The 18,163-nt window shown below is 36.6% G+C and overlaps 1 protein-coding gene across 6 annotated transcripts in view; it reads right to left on the bottom strand.

The window, feature by feature from the left end:
• MCTP1 (multiple C2 and transmembrane domain containing 1) overlaps nucleotides 1-18,163 on the bottom strand; it is a 296,095-nt gene that overhangs the window by 79,218 nt on the left and 198,714 nt on the right. For all 6 annotated transcript variants that reach the window (XM_068927903.1, XM_068927902.1, XM_068927900.1 and 3 more), the window contains one exon: nucleotides 17,988-18,107. In XM_068927903.1, coding sequence (XP_068784004.1) covers nucleotides 17,988-18,107 — 120 coding nt within the window. The remainder of the gene's footprint in view (nucleotides 1-17,987; nucleotides 18,108-18,163) is intronic.

The following is an 18,163-nucleotide window of genomic DNA, read 5'->3' as shown; positions in this document are numbered from 1 at the left end:
TCCTGCTTTTAAAAGTAAAACCTATATTACATCTGCTGCTACTGCATACTTCAAAAAGTTGAATAAGCACATAAAAACACCACCAGCAAAGAGTGATCAGCCCGTAGCGATAACGAGCGCTCTGAGAAAGCCTGACCGTGCGCTATCGTGATTGCGGTGAAACTCAGGCAGCAGCGAGTCAGTAGAGAGCAACTCAGAGGATAGCTGCTGACTTGAATAAGCACTGGATCAAGGCCACAGTGAAAAGGAGGAACAGCAGAAAAAAAAAAAAACCACCACAAAAAAAGGGTCTTAGAGTTTGTTTACAATCACAGAGTCTACCTTACTGATGAGCTGAAAGAGATCAAGTATCACGCAGTTTGCAGAACAGAGAAGAAAATGTTATATATAATTGCAGAATTACACACATGTATTAATTCCTGATGGACAGTCTGCTAAAACAAATAGTTGCAAGGTACCTTCGAGAATCCTCACTAGTGTTCAGTTGTGCCTCTCCTCTACCAGTTCCAAAGAAAAAAAAAAAGGATATATCTTAAGAGAGAAGTGAATCACAAGGCCAAACAACTCAATGCGTAATCTTTAGGCTACTGTTTTAAGATCACAGATTGTCATCAAAGTCTGGAAATTATGCAAATAATACTAGCTACATTTAGAGGTCTACACAAGTAAAGACTTCCCGACCTAAATAGTAATTGTGTCTCAGAAAAGGCAGGGTTTTTTTTGTGATGCAAGGGTGCTACCTACAGGTTTTAGCGGAGAATGACATTCAGGGAAGATCAGGAAAAAAAAAATCCTATTTTAATGGGAAAATAACACAGCATTAACATCACCAATAAATTAAATCCTTATTAACTTCAAGGTAAAGAACGTATGTTCTACCGACAAAACAAATTTTTAAACCAACACTCTCGAAGATTTTTGGTTAATCCAATTTAACTCTTAAGTCTTAGAACGGTGCTAATTTTTTAAAAATCTATGTTTAAACTATTTCTTGTGTCATTAAGAACATGCTCTTTTTAAATCAACAACAAGAAAATAACACCTAACTCCTTCTGACACACATTTTAGAGATTAAGTTGACAAATAATTTTGGCCCTAACTATTTAAAGACCATAATTCAGTGCATGCATTTGTAAATCATTAAGTTTCTGGGAAGAAATATTTGTACCCCATAAAAATATTTCCATCCTGTATCTACTAAAATACTCCACAGTCCAATTGCATGGAGAGCTACTTGCAACAGATTAAATATAACAGTATTTCCAATATTTTTAAGATTATGAAGAGATGCTTGGAAAGCTTCAGGAATTTATGTGCAAGCTTTTTCTTCCCTGCATCTTTCATGTGTTCCTTTCTTTCTCCATCCTGGTCAGATATAACAAATACTTTTGGCATACCTGTAAATTGACTCTTGGGGACAGCCTTACTGAATAGAACTTAACATGACTTGAATTTGGTGGAACAGGCTCAGATTGTTAAGTCTTCAAACCAGGCACCATGTGATGAGCCCAGGATACTGAAGATGCTACCTCAGTGCAACCAATAAATAATAATAGCAGCAGTAGTAGCAGCAACGGCATTTTCTTGCAGTTAATGAACAACTAAGATTCAGACAAGCCATGCAGTATAAGTACATTCTGGGGTTTTTTAAATTTATTTTTTATTTTTTTTAAACAAAATAGTGACTTTTTTAACATCTCCCCAGGTACTACAAAAATAGAAAAAAGATAAAAATTAAATGCATTTTATATTGTATTATACAGTAATAACTGATAATTTATTTTTTCTTCCAGATATAGAGTTCAGCACTTTTGTATTTAAAGGCCGTATTTTTATATGCATAGCGACAAAAGGACATCAACCTGTCAAAAGTACAATTACATATTTTAATATCACTATGAAAGAGGGTATTTTAAAATGAGTTATTTTTGTGTCCATTTGTCCGACTCCTGAACACCTTTCACCGACTACATGCGAAGATATGCTTCTATTTGCATTAACTAATTACGGAATTTAAAATTAGTAATCCAATGAGCTGAAAAATGCTCCTTTTTTTTTTTTTTTAACAGTCCTAGTTGTATAGCGTACATAGATTCAAGCACATTTCTGAAATAGTCAGGATATAATTAATAACTAATTTCAGCTTAGCTAGGAAAAAAAAAAGAAATCAAGAAATCAGGTTCAATTAAAAAACTGAATCTCAGAAAAAAAATTAGTACTGATGTAAGACATATTATGAAATAAAAAGTATTCAGCAATGATAAATAACTTTATTGCTTCACTCTTAGGTATGAGCAGGATACATAAAAATACATTTTAGGGGCAAAATATTTTGATCCTACTAGTACTGTAACTGATTTTTAAACTCAAGCAATCTAAAAAATTCAATTATTCACAGTTTTCAGATGAAATTTCAAGGATAGTTTTTCCAAAGATTATCAGCTTTTTTTTTCTCATTTGTAGAAACTGAGGGGAAAATTGTTTATGTTATTTTAATGACGTTCTCCTATATATAATAATATAATTACATCACAATTAAATGAGCTCAATTCTATTTTAATTAAGGCGATAATCCTGAATCATTCTTTTTAATAGAAATGTCTCACTATAATTAAACTGTTCAAAGGACGCCGTGATGAATGTTGAAGAGAGAACCACATAAGCTGTAACAGTATATTCATAACAAATTTGCTCTGAAATTAATATTTAATACATTTAAAAATACTTTATGCCCCCTATACAGTTGTCTGTAAATTATTTTAAGCTGCCTTTCCCACTGACTGAACTTATTCATATTTTATTTAGCTCTCTCGATTTTTAATTGCATCACAAGGCTCTGTGAGCACACTTAGTGGTAACACTCACAGGTTGCTAGAGAAACATTAATGAAAAGAAAAGTTCCTACTAGTAGTTTCATTAGGCAATCTAAATTTTAAATCATATGCCCATTTATTTTCATTAATTACTCGTCTGAGATAAACTAATGCATCAACATGGAATCTCATTTTAAGATGTAAAGATTTTTTTTCAGATTTTCTAAATGCATTACCAATATATTGAACTTTTCATACAAATGAGGATGGCACATGACAACACCACCCCTATGTTATAGGGGAAGAAAACAATAGCCTGTTGCTTACTGTAAAAATATTTCTGATAAAAAAAAATACTGATCAGCCACATGCAAATATTCTTTATTTTGCTGAATACAAATGAACTTGTAAAGCTTAACTGCCACTCTACAAATCACAACTAACTTTAAACGTGAAAGAATTCTAGTTAAATGTTTTTACCTTCTTGTACTGCCTGTGTGTTCTAGCATTCATTCCTTCTGTGAATTGCTGTAACATTATGTTGCACAAAGTTTCTATCAGGAAAACTACCGTCACTTTCTTCTTTGTACTTTTTCCCTGAAATGTTCATAAAGTTGTTCAAAACACCACTCAAAACTTAAAAAATAAAATAAAAACACTTCCTTTATGAAAGCTCGATGGCCTTTGGCACCACTCACTATTTAGAAACCCATAAAAGAATAGATAACAAATATATGACTCACAAATTATCAATTATGAAAAATAATCTGAGGTAGAATGCTACACTAATGCAAAAAGATGGATTACTTGTCATAAACCAATAAAGCTTTTGTTTGTGAATCCAATATCTCATTTCTTTCCTTCAGGTTGGGAAACTTAAAAATGATTTTTAAACTGCATTAACTTTAAAAAAAAAAAAACGCACGTATCATAAAGGTGAACACTGAGATTACCCCCAGAAAGAATCTGCCTTTTTTTAACCCATTTATGTTTTAGATTCAGCTATCAGTTCTAAAAATGAAGTCAGCAGGGACGAGATTCATCACAAAGCAACTAGACAGGCTGGTACTTCAGCGGTGCACGGGGGTGCTGGTTCTACCACCCAGACCTTACTGCGATCCCAAAGAAGTGCCATATTTGTCACTGCAAGGCAGACAACAGAATTTAATTAGTCTATAACAACATTTTAGAGCACAGACAGCTTGTTTCAAAGCGCTCCTCAGTCCTTCTATTAGGATTCTTCAGGGTTTGGGGTTTATACCTTGCTCCCTGTAATCTGGGGATGGGGAACAGTTAGGGTTTTTAATAGACGAGGTTAGGTAAAGGGGAGATGTCTAGAAAATAAAATGGATATCAGCCTAGGAATACTACAGCGCAGTGTCATAAGCTGTCAAGGGGTTACCTGCAAAAAAGCCCTGACCGGTGATGCAGTAGAGAATTCATTACATTCTCTGACTGGCAAATGATAGGATTGCTCAAATATCAGGAGATAAAGCAAGAAGAGCTTTATTTCCATCCTGAAATCACAAACCCCCTGCTCAGTCTGCTCATCCTTTCGCCTTCTCTGCAAACTGTGGTACCAGCGCTCGCAGCACAACGTGATGAAAAAAATAGCAGCAGGAACGCTACTGATGTACGGATATACAAGAATAGCCACGATGACGCTTAGTTCTAGCTTAATTTGTGATCATCGTTTCACAAACGACTTTTGCTTTGCATGCTTCAGAATTTACAGTCATCTTTGGCTAACTAATTTTGGTCTGATCAAGTCAAGATACCTGATTTTTAAGTACCGTCAGCTACAGTTCGCACCTATCTTGCATTGTGAGAAACAGTTGAATGATTTAATTAAAATAATTCAATTTAAATTAGGCATATTAGACATTCTAAGTAAAGGAGCAGAAGGGTGAGTTCAGCGAACCGGAGGCAATGAAGCATACTAACCAGAGATCCCCAGGTTCAGATCCTGGGGTCAGATATTCACTGCCTGCTCTCAGCTTCAGTTGGGAGCGTGCCTGGAGGTGGCTTTCTCTGCTTTTGGGAGAATGGAGGCGCGGGGCTGTGTGTCGGGGGGGGGGGGGGATTAACTACATTGTCACTCAGTAATAACAGCTGCCAGCTGATTAGAAATCACATTAAGTTCTTAACTTCAACTTCGCTAATCAGTAAGATCAAACTCCTATAACTGGCTTGAATTTTTTCTTTCTATTAAAAAAAAAAGAAAGAAGAGAGACGATACGAGAGAAGCAGGTTGCACATTTCCTACCTAATCAGAGTGTAAGGGAGCGAACAAGGACACAACTATAAAAATGAACTCTGATCAAATAAAATACCGTGATTGATTTAGACCAGCTTCATCAGCACCATTTGCAAGGGCTTAGTTCTCCGAGGCATACAGGACAAGGGTTTTAAACAATTAATATTATTATTTTTTCCTATCAAATGTTAGCAATTAAGAATCAACCTATAAAAGGAAAATCTTATTTGAGCATTTTGACATGTTCTTCAAGAAAGTGGAATAGGAGAAGAACAAGGCTGTTGTATTTATTGTAAAAAGGGAAAAAACAAATCTTGCAACAAATGATCTGAGTAGTCTTTAGGGTAATCGTTCACTGGGTAGGCGGTTAGTCAAGGCAATATTCACATTTACTTTCAGGAAACTTCTAATTTTGCCATACTCACCATACAGACCGAAGCCTTTCTTCTTCAGTAGTACTTTTAATTTAAGTAAACTCAAAACAGATGCTTAATGCTGAGGCTGTAATGAAAATATTTCCTTTACAACCTATGACTCTGATAAGGCTGCTTTCGGAAATATAATGGTTACACATCCCTTTTATGGCTTTAACAAACCCTTATTTTCTGTCTTCTATTCTATACAATGTAGACTCTATTTGCACCCATTCAGTACTAAATTACAGATAAAGTTACAGCAAATTTGTTTTCTCAAAAAAGCAGTGAGGCCTAATATCCCCTGAGTAATAACGGCCTTGTCTTTCATTCAGAAGCAGAACTGGAATAATTTTCTCTCAGAAACAAACGCTTCTTCTAGTGACAATAGACCTGTTCTTAAAATTGTGAATGGGGGGCAGCTCAATTTGCAGGTGTTCAGGGAGAAAGGTAAGAGGGCATTTGACCCAGGCGGACAACTCTTGCTGTGGTAGGTAACTTCAGTATACGCTATCATTCTAGTAGACTGGCTGCCAGACTTTTCAACTCTGAATAAGTGGGAAAATAATGCTCAGGTGAATCAATAATTTACAGAGATGTATCCTGCTCATTCTGATGGAATCCAGATAACCTAATAAAAACCTCGAGCAGCTCTGGAACAAAAGCAAAAATGTCTTAAGAGGTCAAAACACACACACACCCCTCCCCTCACCCCCACCCCCAATGATTCTTGCCTCAGAAAGAAATACTTCTATCAGTGTTTTGAAGTTACTTTCCAAATGCTTTAGCTAATAGACTGTGATGAATAAATACTTTTAATGTGTTTCATTGGAGCTGCACGAGGGAATATTAATATCCAATATTCAAAACACTGTTCAGATTGATTTCAAGTTGAAACGCTATGAACACATTGACAGGAGACAGAACGCTCAAAATACAGAAGTTACAACACGCTCCAGAAAGGTTTCATTAGTTACCTCTTCTTTAAAATAGATCCCTAACATGATTCAGCGTTTACCTGTTACAATATTACAACATCATTCCTTAAAGGTGAAAATAAAACATTTAGGGACCTAGTGTTGAGCGCTGTAAATGTGGCCTTGCGCTGTTAATCATTATCTCGGGAAAATTACATTGTGTTTTATATACTAATACTATGACATTTTTATTAACTCATAATCCCTCTGCTAACAGTGGTGCTTTAAGCAAGTAATAATTAAGATGGCAGCAAATATTACAAATATCCACTCTTAAATTCATCAGTCATGTTAAAGGTCTACTTTATCTTCTAGCACTAGACCTTCTTCAAGGAAAAACAGTAAAAATACTGAATTTAAAACAGAAAATAGTCATTCTTGCTTTATTAAATGAATGCTTAAATAATCCTTAGCAGTATCCCTTACAGTATTGATCACACATCTTCAAAAGCGTTAGCTAACTTCAATTACTAAAAATATCTTTTTCCTGGAGATTTAAGAATTTGTCACTGGGAAACAGAGTTCCAAATGCATTTACTTCTGCCTTCTGGTCTGAGATAAGGAAGAGATTTTTCTGCTTTTTTATAAATGAGAACCATAAAAAAGGTTCCTCAGGACAGAGGGAGAAAAAATAAAAATTTCATACAAGCTGACACTATTAAGACGAGAATAATACAGAAAGGAGTATCTCAGACTAAACATACACACCCCACACATTTATACTCCGCAAACTTAAAGAATAACATGAAATAAAAGGACATAGCAAACACCCATGCATTAGCACTACCGGTGCTACTGTTAAAGATTTATCTTCAGCTTTGCATGTTTACCCCTCAAGTTATGACTCACAAGAGATGTACTGAGTGTAGACGATCACAGATATGTAGTAACATTGGCTTGAGTTTATTTTTTCAGTCATAGCTTTCCCAAATATACAGTATCATTTCCTGTACTGATGAATGCAAAATATATATGCAGTGTATCAAAACAATTCATTTTATTCGTATTTCTTTGCTAGCCGTTTTTTTTTTTTTTAATGGGGTTACGAAGCGTCCATCTCTGCTCAATAATGAGCAGCGTCTACCTAAGGAGGCCAGTCAATTAGAACTGGCATACAGGCACGCCTAACCACAGCTACTATACAGCTCGAGAGAGAAAAATCATGTCTGCCGTTCAGTCAGTACTGCACACTAATTGCCCAAGAAGTTCCAGTCACATAAGACCAGTTTTAACGGATAACACTGCAGTGCTAACAACAGCCGGGCAAGCAGTGGTCAATCTCAAATAAACACGACTAAATTACGCCAATTTCTGCTTTTTCAAAATAGCAAGAGTCTTTTTATAGTATTTGTATCTCTGGAAAGCAGTTGGTATTTTGCAACTTCAGAGCGACAGTAATTCTGCTGATGTTATTCATGGCAATGTACAAAATCCAAAGATTTGCCATGCCGTTGCAACTCTATTCAGTATCAGGTGCAGCCATTTGGATTAGAGTTATTAGTTCTTCTTTCTCTTCAGTAACAATTCTGATGACAAACTTAGTCATTTCCACTGAATAAGCGATAACACGTGGATTATTTTGACTCAGCTATTAATCTGGAATAAATAAAATCCACCAGTGAAACCAAAATAAATTATGCTTTCGCTGGATCTTCTCTAGTACGAGTTACAAACAGATTTTGGGATATAAGCCCCTATTAATTTTGTTTTAAAACTTATCTAGCTAAACAAAACTAATAAAATGGTTGTTTATATCAAATCAGTGGCTATGACGTTTCCAGGCATTTTGTTTCAAGGTCAAATGCAATTCTGCCTTCCTGCAGAAGGTAAATCACTCAAGCATGACACTTGGTAAAAATCTAACATTCCCCTGTAGTCTGGAAGAGCAGTTTCACGTACCAAAAAACGACTTAAACAACACTGTTTGGTGCAATGATACTTAACTGAAAGGATCTTTAAGGCAGTTTTTCCTGCTCTTTATTTTGCTGTGACCAGGATAAAAGGGAAGCGTGCAAGACAGGCCACTGTAAACCAAAGTTTTCGCCATTGCCCAAACTTTACCAGTAACACAGCGAAGGCAATGCTAGGACTTTCCTCATACCTTTGCTATCGTCGGTATGGCCCTTAATTAAGAAATTTGAAAGCAAGCATTCTCCCCGGACTGTAATCTGCTCAATGAAGCTGTGTCACCAAGAGCTGCAGCTGCTGCCTAGGGTCAAGACCCAAGAACGTCTAAGGGTCTCAAAGTGGAAAGGGGGAAAACTATGTGGATGGGTAGTTCAGAGAGGCATCAAGGTAACCCTTTTTATACAGGAATAGGCTTAACCTTAGTTCTTCAGGTATGAGAAACAGCCTGTGGGCAAACAACGCTTAACTTGACTATACTACAAAATAAAGATTATGCTACTAATGTACTGAATAACTCATGCCTACTTTAAAAGAATAAATGAAAAAATCCAGCACTTTTGAGCTTCATAAGTAAGTATCGCTCTGTAACATCGTGCTTCAGTGGTTTGTCCACTTGACACAAACGCACACATCATGCCAAGCAAAGGACAACCACTGCTTTTTTTCCCAGCATTTTATCAGAAAGAAGTTACTCTAATTGTGAAAAAAGAAGCTTTCTTAGTTTAGGCATAACTGTCCAGTTGCTTCATAGCACTTTCCCACATAAATTTTATTGCAGTTCAGGTGAAAGTGAGTCTTACTGTACGCAAAGCGCACCTTATGCTGCAGAGGAAGGCAGAATGGCCACAAGGAAGGGAACAGCAGAACGACACCTGCCATTTTCTGAATGCAAGAAGCTACAAGGAGCTGATCAGCTACCAACACCATCATGAAGCACAGTTTCAGATCTGAAAGAGAGCGGGCTGGTGAAGAATGTCTCATACATGCCTTTTTTCACTCCAATTTCCTACTGTCCCAAGAGATACAGGGAATAGATTAATCATTCATTCTTCATGCCAGTTCTGCTAGTTTTGGGGATCATACAGCACAAGCAGCACCACCTATCACCACTCTCCTGCTACTGCCAAAGTGGGAAGCAAGTCTCCAAGCTCCCTCTGGCCCAACCTCACCGTTTCTGGAATGGGAAGCATGCAAACATCTCTCTCTTGCCAAAAATGCAGGATGGAACTGCACAGCAGATTGTACCATATTAGGTATATGCTGTGAAACTTCCTGGGTAACTTTTGCTGTGATTACTTAAGGTATTTTTTGAGACTTTATTTACACCACCAATAAAACCAATTACATACAGCATGTGCTACAATCATGGTTTTATCGCGCTAGCAGAAATAAAACATGTTTTAAGCCTTTTTTCTGATTAATAGTCTGGATTCCAGTTTCTACAACCAAGATTCAAATTATAAAATGGAGTGTTAAAGATAAGCAGGATAAACATTTTAATTATGTATATTTGAAACATTACAAAGTTACCCTAAGTGTTTTCACTCAAGTAAAATTCAATATATTGAAAAGTAATTCTTTTTTTCTGAATTTGTCCCTTCAGTCATTGTAGCTTATAGTATCACCTAACATCTACATACCTATTACACAAGCAACTTCAATACAGAGACAAGCACACTTAAGACTCATTAAGAAGGATTAAGAAGAAATTGGTAACTTCATTTCTGTCTTTTTAACCTTCTTGCATGTCTTATTTCCAAAAGCTTTGAAATGCTGCTTCTCTATTGGATTTTCCTTAGATGGCTTTTCTCATGAGCATACAATGGATCTGGTTATTATTGCCTTTTTCTCTGCTACACTGAAACTTTTCACAAAACAATAGCGTGTATTCACTACTGAATGTTCCAGTAAAATCAGAATTGCCCATAATCCTGCTTCAAGCCGGACTACTGTAACACTTACTGCTGCTACAATAAAAAGAAAGCAAAACACTCGCTTTGTAATACAGTTTTATGTGTTGGTTCTCATATGACTCAACTAAAAAAGGATGAAAAAGTAAGATATTTTATAATCCACCCACATATACTATTTAAATAATCAAAGTTTAAATGGCCATTTCCTGCAGGGACTGTGAAACAGAAACTCACGGAACCCACCGCTGGCAAGGTACAGAACTACTTTCTCTTTAGGATACCGTTACTAAATAATTATCCAGATTTAATATCATTGCAGTTTTGGAAGAGTTCCGACAGTAATGTTTTTTATTCAGGAGACTTTTGAACACTCAGTAGGACAGTATAACCAGGAATACATCACGCTTGCTTGTGATGCCTCTCTTGCCCAGGCACAACCCTCCGGCACCCCGGTCTTCCAAGAACACTGAGCAGGTGGCACCTCAGCAGCACTGGGCAGCTGGGGACCTCCGAGTAGCAGAGAGACTCCACAGCTCCATGCTCATTACCCCCCCCCCCCCCACCACCACCACCACCATCTTCAGCAATAGGAGGCAGGGGGACACTGGGGATAGCTAAATCCAAGCTATATTTTTGCCATTACTACTATGGAGCAGCTGGTGGTCCGGTACTTCCAAAGGGTCAGAATAAGGAGAGATCAATGGTAACAAAACTATGTTTGTCCCTCCTTCTCCTCATTTACACTAAGTGCAGCTAAAGGCCAATAAAAGTCTATCCTCTTTTACTTCTCAGGCGGTCTATCTATCCGAGAAATGAATTCTCTTCATTTACCTATGATAAAGTACTTTTGTTGGTGTGACTTATGCTAAAATAAACACTTTAAATCCAGCTTATCACAAATTACACTAGCTTCTTCTTTTCTCTGATATTGTCTGAGTGTTGGACTGCTAATGACACATCACTAATTTTCTGTCTATTGCCATAGACCATTGGGACCTATAAATTTTTATTTAGCATTACTTGTATCAAACCAAGCCACTTGCATTTTCCCTTACTTATAATCCTGCATATGTGTATGAATCAAAGTGTCCTAATCACTTATGAAAGCAACATCAAACCAAGGGGCTGCAGTACTGAAAACTTACTCCAGAACCAAGATTAAAACTCTAAAAATTCTGCTATGTAGATTTGTACTCAAGTTTCTGCCTTACATTCTCAAGACTTAAGAGAAAAATTAAAGTTCATTTTTAGAATTTTTTGGATAACACTCAGTGTAGGATGGCAAATAATATTTTTCTTAATTTTAATAATTTTTGATCAGTCGTATTTTGGTGCATCAGAGCTTTTGGATTAGGAACCTTTTTTTGTTCCCTATAGTAACATGTAAAAAGCTTTGATAAGCAAGTACTTTCAGTACAAAGTTGCTAATTCGCTAAACAGTGAGAAAAGGAAACCAGGTGGGAAGAAGGGTCTGGCAGGCAAGGGATTAGCTTAAGGCTTGGGATACCAATGGTCTGTTCTGCCATATATTTCCTGTTCTGATCAGACACAAATCATAACGTCTCTTTACTTCATTCTGATTTGTAAAATGAGGAAAGTATTTCCCTACACCACATAGGCATTTTTGAGGTTAAAATTCAATTAAGATCATGAGGAACTTGCAACAGGAGCTACGTAAGTACCTAGAATAGACACACAGGTAAAATAAGCACCTGGGGAGCAACTCAAGTGCCTAAAGATAGAGCTAGCGCCATTTTAGATGCCCTGGAGCATCCAAGCCTTCTGCTTGGTGACAGCAGATGGGGTGACCAAAGACAGACACGTGCCCTCCTGGAATGGCAGCTGGAGGGCACACAGGATGCTCTAGATTATCTAAAATGGCACCAAATCTGTGCTTTGGCTCTGAATCACACTTCTAAACTGCTTTAACAAGTATATACTCACTCTATTACGCAAGCTAAAGGGAAGTAAATTTTTAGAAACAAAATAAAATACTGGAGTAGAATGTTAAAGGTGTAAATATTGTCCAATCTTGCTTTGTATCACACGTGCAAACACACAGTATGCCAAACATACAATGACCTAAAACCCAACAGAGTGCTGGAGTAGACATGGATTGACGAGATCAAGTACTTTCCACTTCTGTATTGCACCTTGATGGCTATAGTAAGCACAGAGTTTTTTTAATGGCTTTCAGTGCTGGTATGATCTTAAGGTATGAAGGGTGGCTGATGGATCCCACACAATCACATATACCAGGATCTACCAGCCATACCTCTGCTTACTTCCTATTGCACTTTCCAAAATACGGCATGGAGTATAGCTAAGTGTTGCAGAAAGCTCAAATCCCACTCTATTTCTGCAGCAGTCCTGCATTAGTTCTACTGGTTAATGGAAAGTCAGGAAAGAGGAAACAGGATTGAGATCCTTGTTCTTTTTTGTCTGCTTTACTTTCAAAAGCAGAAAAGGACAGTGGCCTGGTAGAGTTTTGTCTCCTTCTTGTTGTTGAAGATGCAGCTGACAAAAAGCTGAAAGACTCTTGCCCCTGTGTCTGCCTTGCATCAGAAATGAATTTTGTACCTGGCTTTGCCACTGCCATGTCATTCTGCCTTTGCAAATCTCTCTTTTGAGAGCAGATAGTTTTGACAGCAACAGGAACTTTTGGAACGGCTTTTTTAGGTTATGAGAGGTTTTTGCAACCACTGTAACAGCACCTTCTCCAATTTCACACTCTGGACAACAGGTGGCAAGGATGAATCACATTTCATCTGATGGACTACCTCACCAACGTTTAGTAAGAAGCAATTTGAAGATGTCAATGCCTTTTTTGAGGGTATAATAAATAAAACAATATAAATACCAATGAGCTCTTAAAATACCACTGCAAATACCTGCAAAATTCTTGTTGACCTGCATTTACAGTGTACAAACAACAGGAAAATATGTAATAATTAAAAAGCACATTCACACTCCTGATGGTATCATATCAGCTCTCTCCCAAAATATAAGCTTCTATATAGAAGCTTATATAGAACCCTTCAGCTTCTAGAAAAAAAAAAATTCTTCCAAAATATGTAGCACTGAGCACTTCTCTTAATAGGGAAAAGCTAAGCTAGTTGTCAAAGCTACCATCTCATTTGTTGCTGAAGATCATCTTTTTTTTTCTTTTTTTGCTTTCTTTTTAGTTTTGATTAATTAGCATCACACCACTTCTCAATGGTGTATGTACAAAAGAACTAACACTTAATCAAAGGTGAGGGAGACTATTATGCCATTTTCACACACGAATTGTGTAACATTAGAAGACAAAGTGAAGGTGAGTTCGACCTGACAAATGACTAGGATGTAGAGTGAGTCATTTTATCAATATTTCAAAGCCCTAGGAAGAAAAAATATTTCCTGTGTACACACAAACACGTGTATAGAAAGATTCAGAGGAATAATAATAGGAAAAGAAGAATATGTTTATAGAAATTTTTAATTGAGGACACACTGAAAAGTATGTGCCTCGGACAAAAGTACTTTGCATCCAAATGAGAAAGGAAACAAGTTTATTTTATGAGTAACAGTTAAACGTTCAAGCAGACAATTAAAGTGCTTTACTGAGGCCATTTTGGGACACCAAATACTTTGAAGATTAGATATTCCCTCATATTTCATGTTCAATGTTCCTCTAAGTAAAATATGTGGTTCCCTTTAGTTATTCAGTTATGAATTGTACTTTAAAGGCAAGGGGACATTTTTGATAATGCACATCTTAAACTTTTCATTAAACTACCAAATTTAAATTCTACCTTTTTGTGCACTCTGACATTTTTGTCTGGCATTTTCATTAATTTTGCGACATACATAAATGCAGCTGAAATGTTAACTGATCAATACTTTGTCTCTCTCATGTAGCACTAGAGCGAAGCTCCCCAAGGACCACGTAGCAGTACAGAAATTAAATGTGTAAAATATCAAATGTTAATGTTAAACACAGCAGCACTTACTGTATAGCGACTGAAAAGGCTAAAAGAATTCCAAATGGACAGATGGTAGCACAAATTATCTACAATCACATTTAAAGATTAAAGTTTGTCCCGTAAAATAATTCATTGACTCATGTTGAAGTGTGTCCTTTTACTGATAGCTCAGTCGTCCAATTATTTTTGTGCTCATTACAGTGAGAAATGACAGTACTGGAAAAAAGAGTGTACACTTTTCCCCCCTACGTTGCACCCACTGACATCTGCAAGAACACAAATGTCTGGTCAAGAGGCTGATGGAAATTAGGCCCAATTTACAAGACATTTCAGTGTCCACAGCCGATTAATATGAAGGAAAAAAAAAAAAACCACTTTTGCATACTCTAGCACAGTTCTTATGCACGAAACATACTATATTAACTACTGAACTAAAAAGTTTCTACAACAAAAGCTGTTAAAATTATCTAAAGATCTGTTTTAAATACAGAAAATCAAACAAATTTTCAGTAAACGCTCGCTCTCTATATTCTATTCTTTTCATTGACTTTAGGTGCTTAAGAAGTATAAACACAAAGAGGTAACACATTCCTGATCAGCTTCTAGGCACCAACAGGGCTATTTTTGATATAAAATTGCTGTTTTGGAACCGAAACATTAATTTAACATTGTTGGTATTCACTGCCAATATTTATCAGAAAAGAACAGATATGAAGAAAAGAGAAGGAGAGAATATCAAGTCTCCTGATATTTCAGATTCAAGGTCATATCATTCTAGCCCAAATCAACCTATGCTTCATGAGCTATTTACAAATATTTTTTAATATCTGAAAAATGATGCCTTAATACATGCCACAATAATGTTAAAGCCATACTATAAACAATTATGTTTGGGTAACAATTATTCTTCTGCTGAGAATTACTGAGGCACGGAGGAAAAACAGAGAGAGTCAAAACCTTAAGTCATTCAGACAAAATCCTGGTGAAGGCAATGAGGTTACAAAGTACAGCAGAGACTGGTAATATACTGTTTAGTCCAGGAAATGCATAATCCAGAATGTTAAAGGCTTAACTTCCGTGTCTCCAGACAGAATGCGCAACACCAGAGCTGGTACCTTGTGATACCTTTGAGAAGAATGACTTTAAAAAGAGCTGCAGTGAGCACTTCAACGTGCAAAGAACAAAGCACATAGCTGTTTCTTATTACAGAGTTACCACATAAATCAAAGCTTTCCATGGGTTTCCAAAAGTAGCCTTTTTTCTCCTTAGATTTCTCTTATATTATTAGCTACGACTATCCTTGCCAAGTTGTAAAAACTGAGCTAGTCTACCCCAGTTTTTCCATGTGCAGTCTTCTACAATAGTGGCTACCTTGGAAAGTAAAGACATGGAGTGAATTGAGAGTAATGGGTACCTGTGATTTTAAGGCTAAGAATTTGGGGGCAATATGAGATCTGAAAAATCAACCCTAACATATTAAACTTATGTGAAATGGCTGTAAATCTGCATTGTGATGTCATTCATCAATGTACATCTTCAAATCCTCCAGGAAATAAGAAATGGTTAATCAAAAAGTTTTCTACTACTACATTATTTATTAGTTTGCCTACAGAGCTGGAAAGCTACAAAACCGCCTATTTCTCCTCTCCTTTCTGGCACTGACATTTCACTGTGACATTCTGTAATCTCTGCGAGACAACTTCAAGAAGAGGTACAATTTGTATAATAGTGAAGAGATGAAAATGATACACAAGTTCAGCGTTATTACAGAGTCCACTGAATTCCAGCAGAACCTTAGCACAAGTGTCACTCAGTACTACACGTGCAAGTGAACCATTCCCAAGAGAGATATGAGATGTCTTAGGGACACACGATAGCTATGAACCATCTACATCCAAACCTTCACAGTCTTCTCAACCACGACAGAATTTCATGGAGATTTGGCTTAGCTAACAAAAACTTATGCTACAAATGTTTTGTCCAACGGAGGGAAGCTTCGATCCTTGGAAAGGATAGCAAATACCAAGCTGACAAGCACAGGCCAAACCTTCTCTTTGGGCAGGAACACACCTCTGAAGTCACAGCACTGATGTAGACATAACGTATCTATAACTACGCCAGAGCAAAATAACTATTAAGAGGAAACCATCAAAAAGAAAAGCAGGCCTAAGTTTATACAATTAGAAACAGGCTTCTACCACAATGCACTATAGCTGCAGTAATAAAGTATATTCACCACGGCCCAAAAAAGAAAGTTCTGCGTTATGTATTTGCAACTATTTGTTATGACACTGAATTTGTTCTATGGTCAGAAACAGCTATGATTTAAGAGCATTACAATTTTTTTCGTGGCCACAGCAGTGCACCATGAGCAAGCAACCAGTTCACTTGCCACAAAGAACAGGATGTCATTCCACTTCCTTTTCTTCCACTGATAACAGATGGGTGTTTCACGTCCATATTAAAAACAGAACTGGTCAGATGAATATTTACTAATCTGAGTAGTAAAAGCAACATGGACATTTGAATAGAAACATACGTAGAAACATGCAGAAACATGACTAGAAACATGAGTGAAACAAGAGAGATCATCCCTCTAAAGTAAACAGCAGCAAAAAAAAAAAAGACTGTTTGAATAGCAAGTATATCTCCTGTACTCTTGATGAAAACTGCAGCCAAACACAGGGTGCTTGCTGTTATCCTTTGAGAGGCTGCAGGAAGTTTAACATGTCACTTAGTACAAATTAAGCCCTGCTTGGAGAAACTTCCTGCAAAAAAGCATGGTTCATTGAAGGTCCAAAGCACCTGGATTTTGCTGCTAAGGCAGGCAGCTCCAATGCCTGGTTTAATTTCTCCAAATTCCAGGCACCTAAGCTTCAGGCACTTCAGCTAGGAGCACTGTCACCAGGCTCCCGCCGTAACTACCCCACGCGACATTCTCTGTGGGCCGTATATATGGCGGATATGCTCCTAACTTCAGCATTTCAGCTGACTTCATAAATTAGATGTTCCAAACAGTGTTTTCATGCATATATTTTTACTGCTGGTGGAAATCACACAAGCAAAAACTAAATAGCAACTGGGGTCTTGTTTGCAGCTCATGTCAGTTTGAAAACAAAGACGTTCATCCGGGAAACACAGTCTGCGATTAAGCTTGGGATTTTCCAAATTTAACATGAATGAAAGGGTTAATATTAACAAAGCTAATGTTTATGGAGAAATAATAGTTTCATTTAAATCAATAAATACTGAACTATGACCATAAGTTGATGTTTAAAAGAATACTACTTTGTTTGCATTTATGATTTTTAGAATTTTTGTTTTTTATCCAAAAATATTAAATGTCAGCAAGGGAGAAACTACTCATGTCAACAGCTTTGTACTTCCAAAAAAATTATTTTATAAGTATTTTAAGCGGTCCACTACAAGTGAACTAGACAGAAATGAACAGAAGCAATGTTTAAGAAGATCAAGATGTAGCCACAGTTTGTCAACTGTATTTCACATTGTACCATACACTTATCTTATTGAAAAATTATAAATGAAAGCAACTTTTTCTTTCTTCTTCCTGTGATATTTTAAACTTTTTTTTTAATGTGAATATAGCTGATTTGTGGTATCTTCATAATGCAATAAAATAAAAGAAACAACCCCCCACATCCACGCTGTATTATTTCTCAGTCTAGAATACAAATACATTATGGTGATACAAACAACATTTAAAGTGTTAAAAGGTCATACCAAAAAAGCAGCAAGACTTCTTGGGGGTGAATCCCAGTCAAAGCAACTGTTAACATAATAGGCAGCATTTATGAGCACCATGACACAACGCTTCATGCGGATAAAGTTTCTTAACAGCAACTGTGAAAAAGATGAAAAAATGAAAATGTTTTAAGACCCCAAAAGCTTTGCAAGAC

This window comes from Struthio camelus, chromosome Z, assembly GCF_040807025.1.
Source record: "Struthio camelus isolate bStrCam1 chromosome Z, bStrCam1.hap1, whole genome shotgun sequence".
Taxonomy (NCBI): domain Eukaryota; kingdom Metazoa; phylum Chordata; class Aves; order Struthioniformes; family Struthionidae; genus Struthio; species Struthio camelus.
Note: the sequence above shows the minus strand (reverse complement) of the source record. Positions and strands in the feature narration are given on the sequence as shown.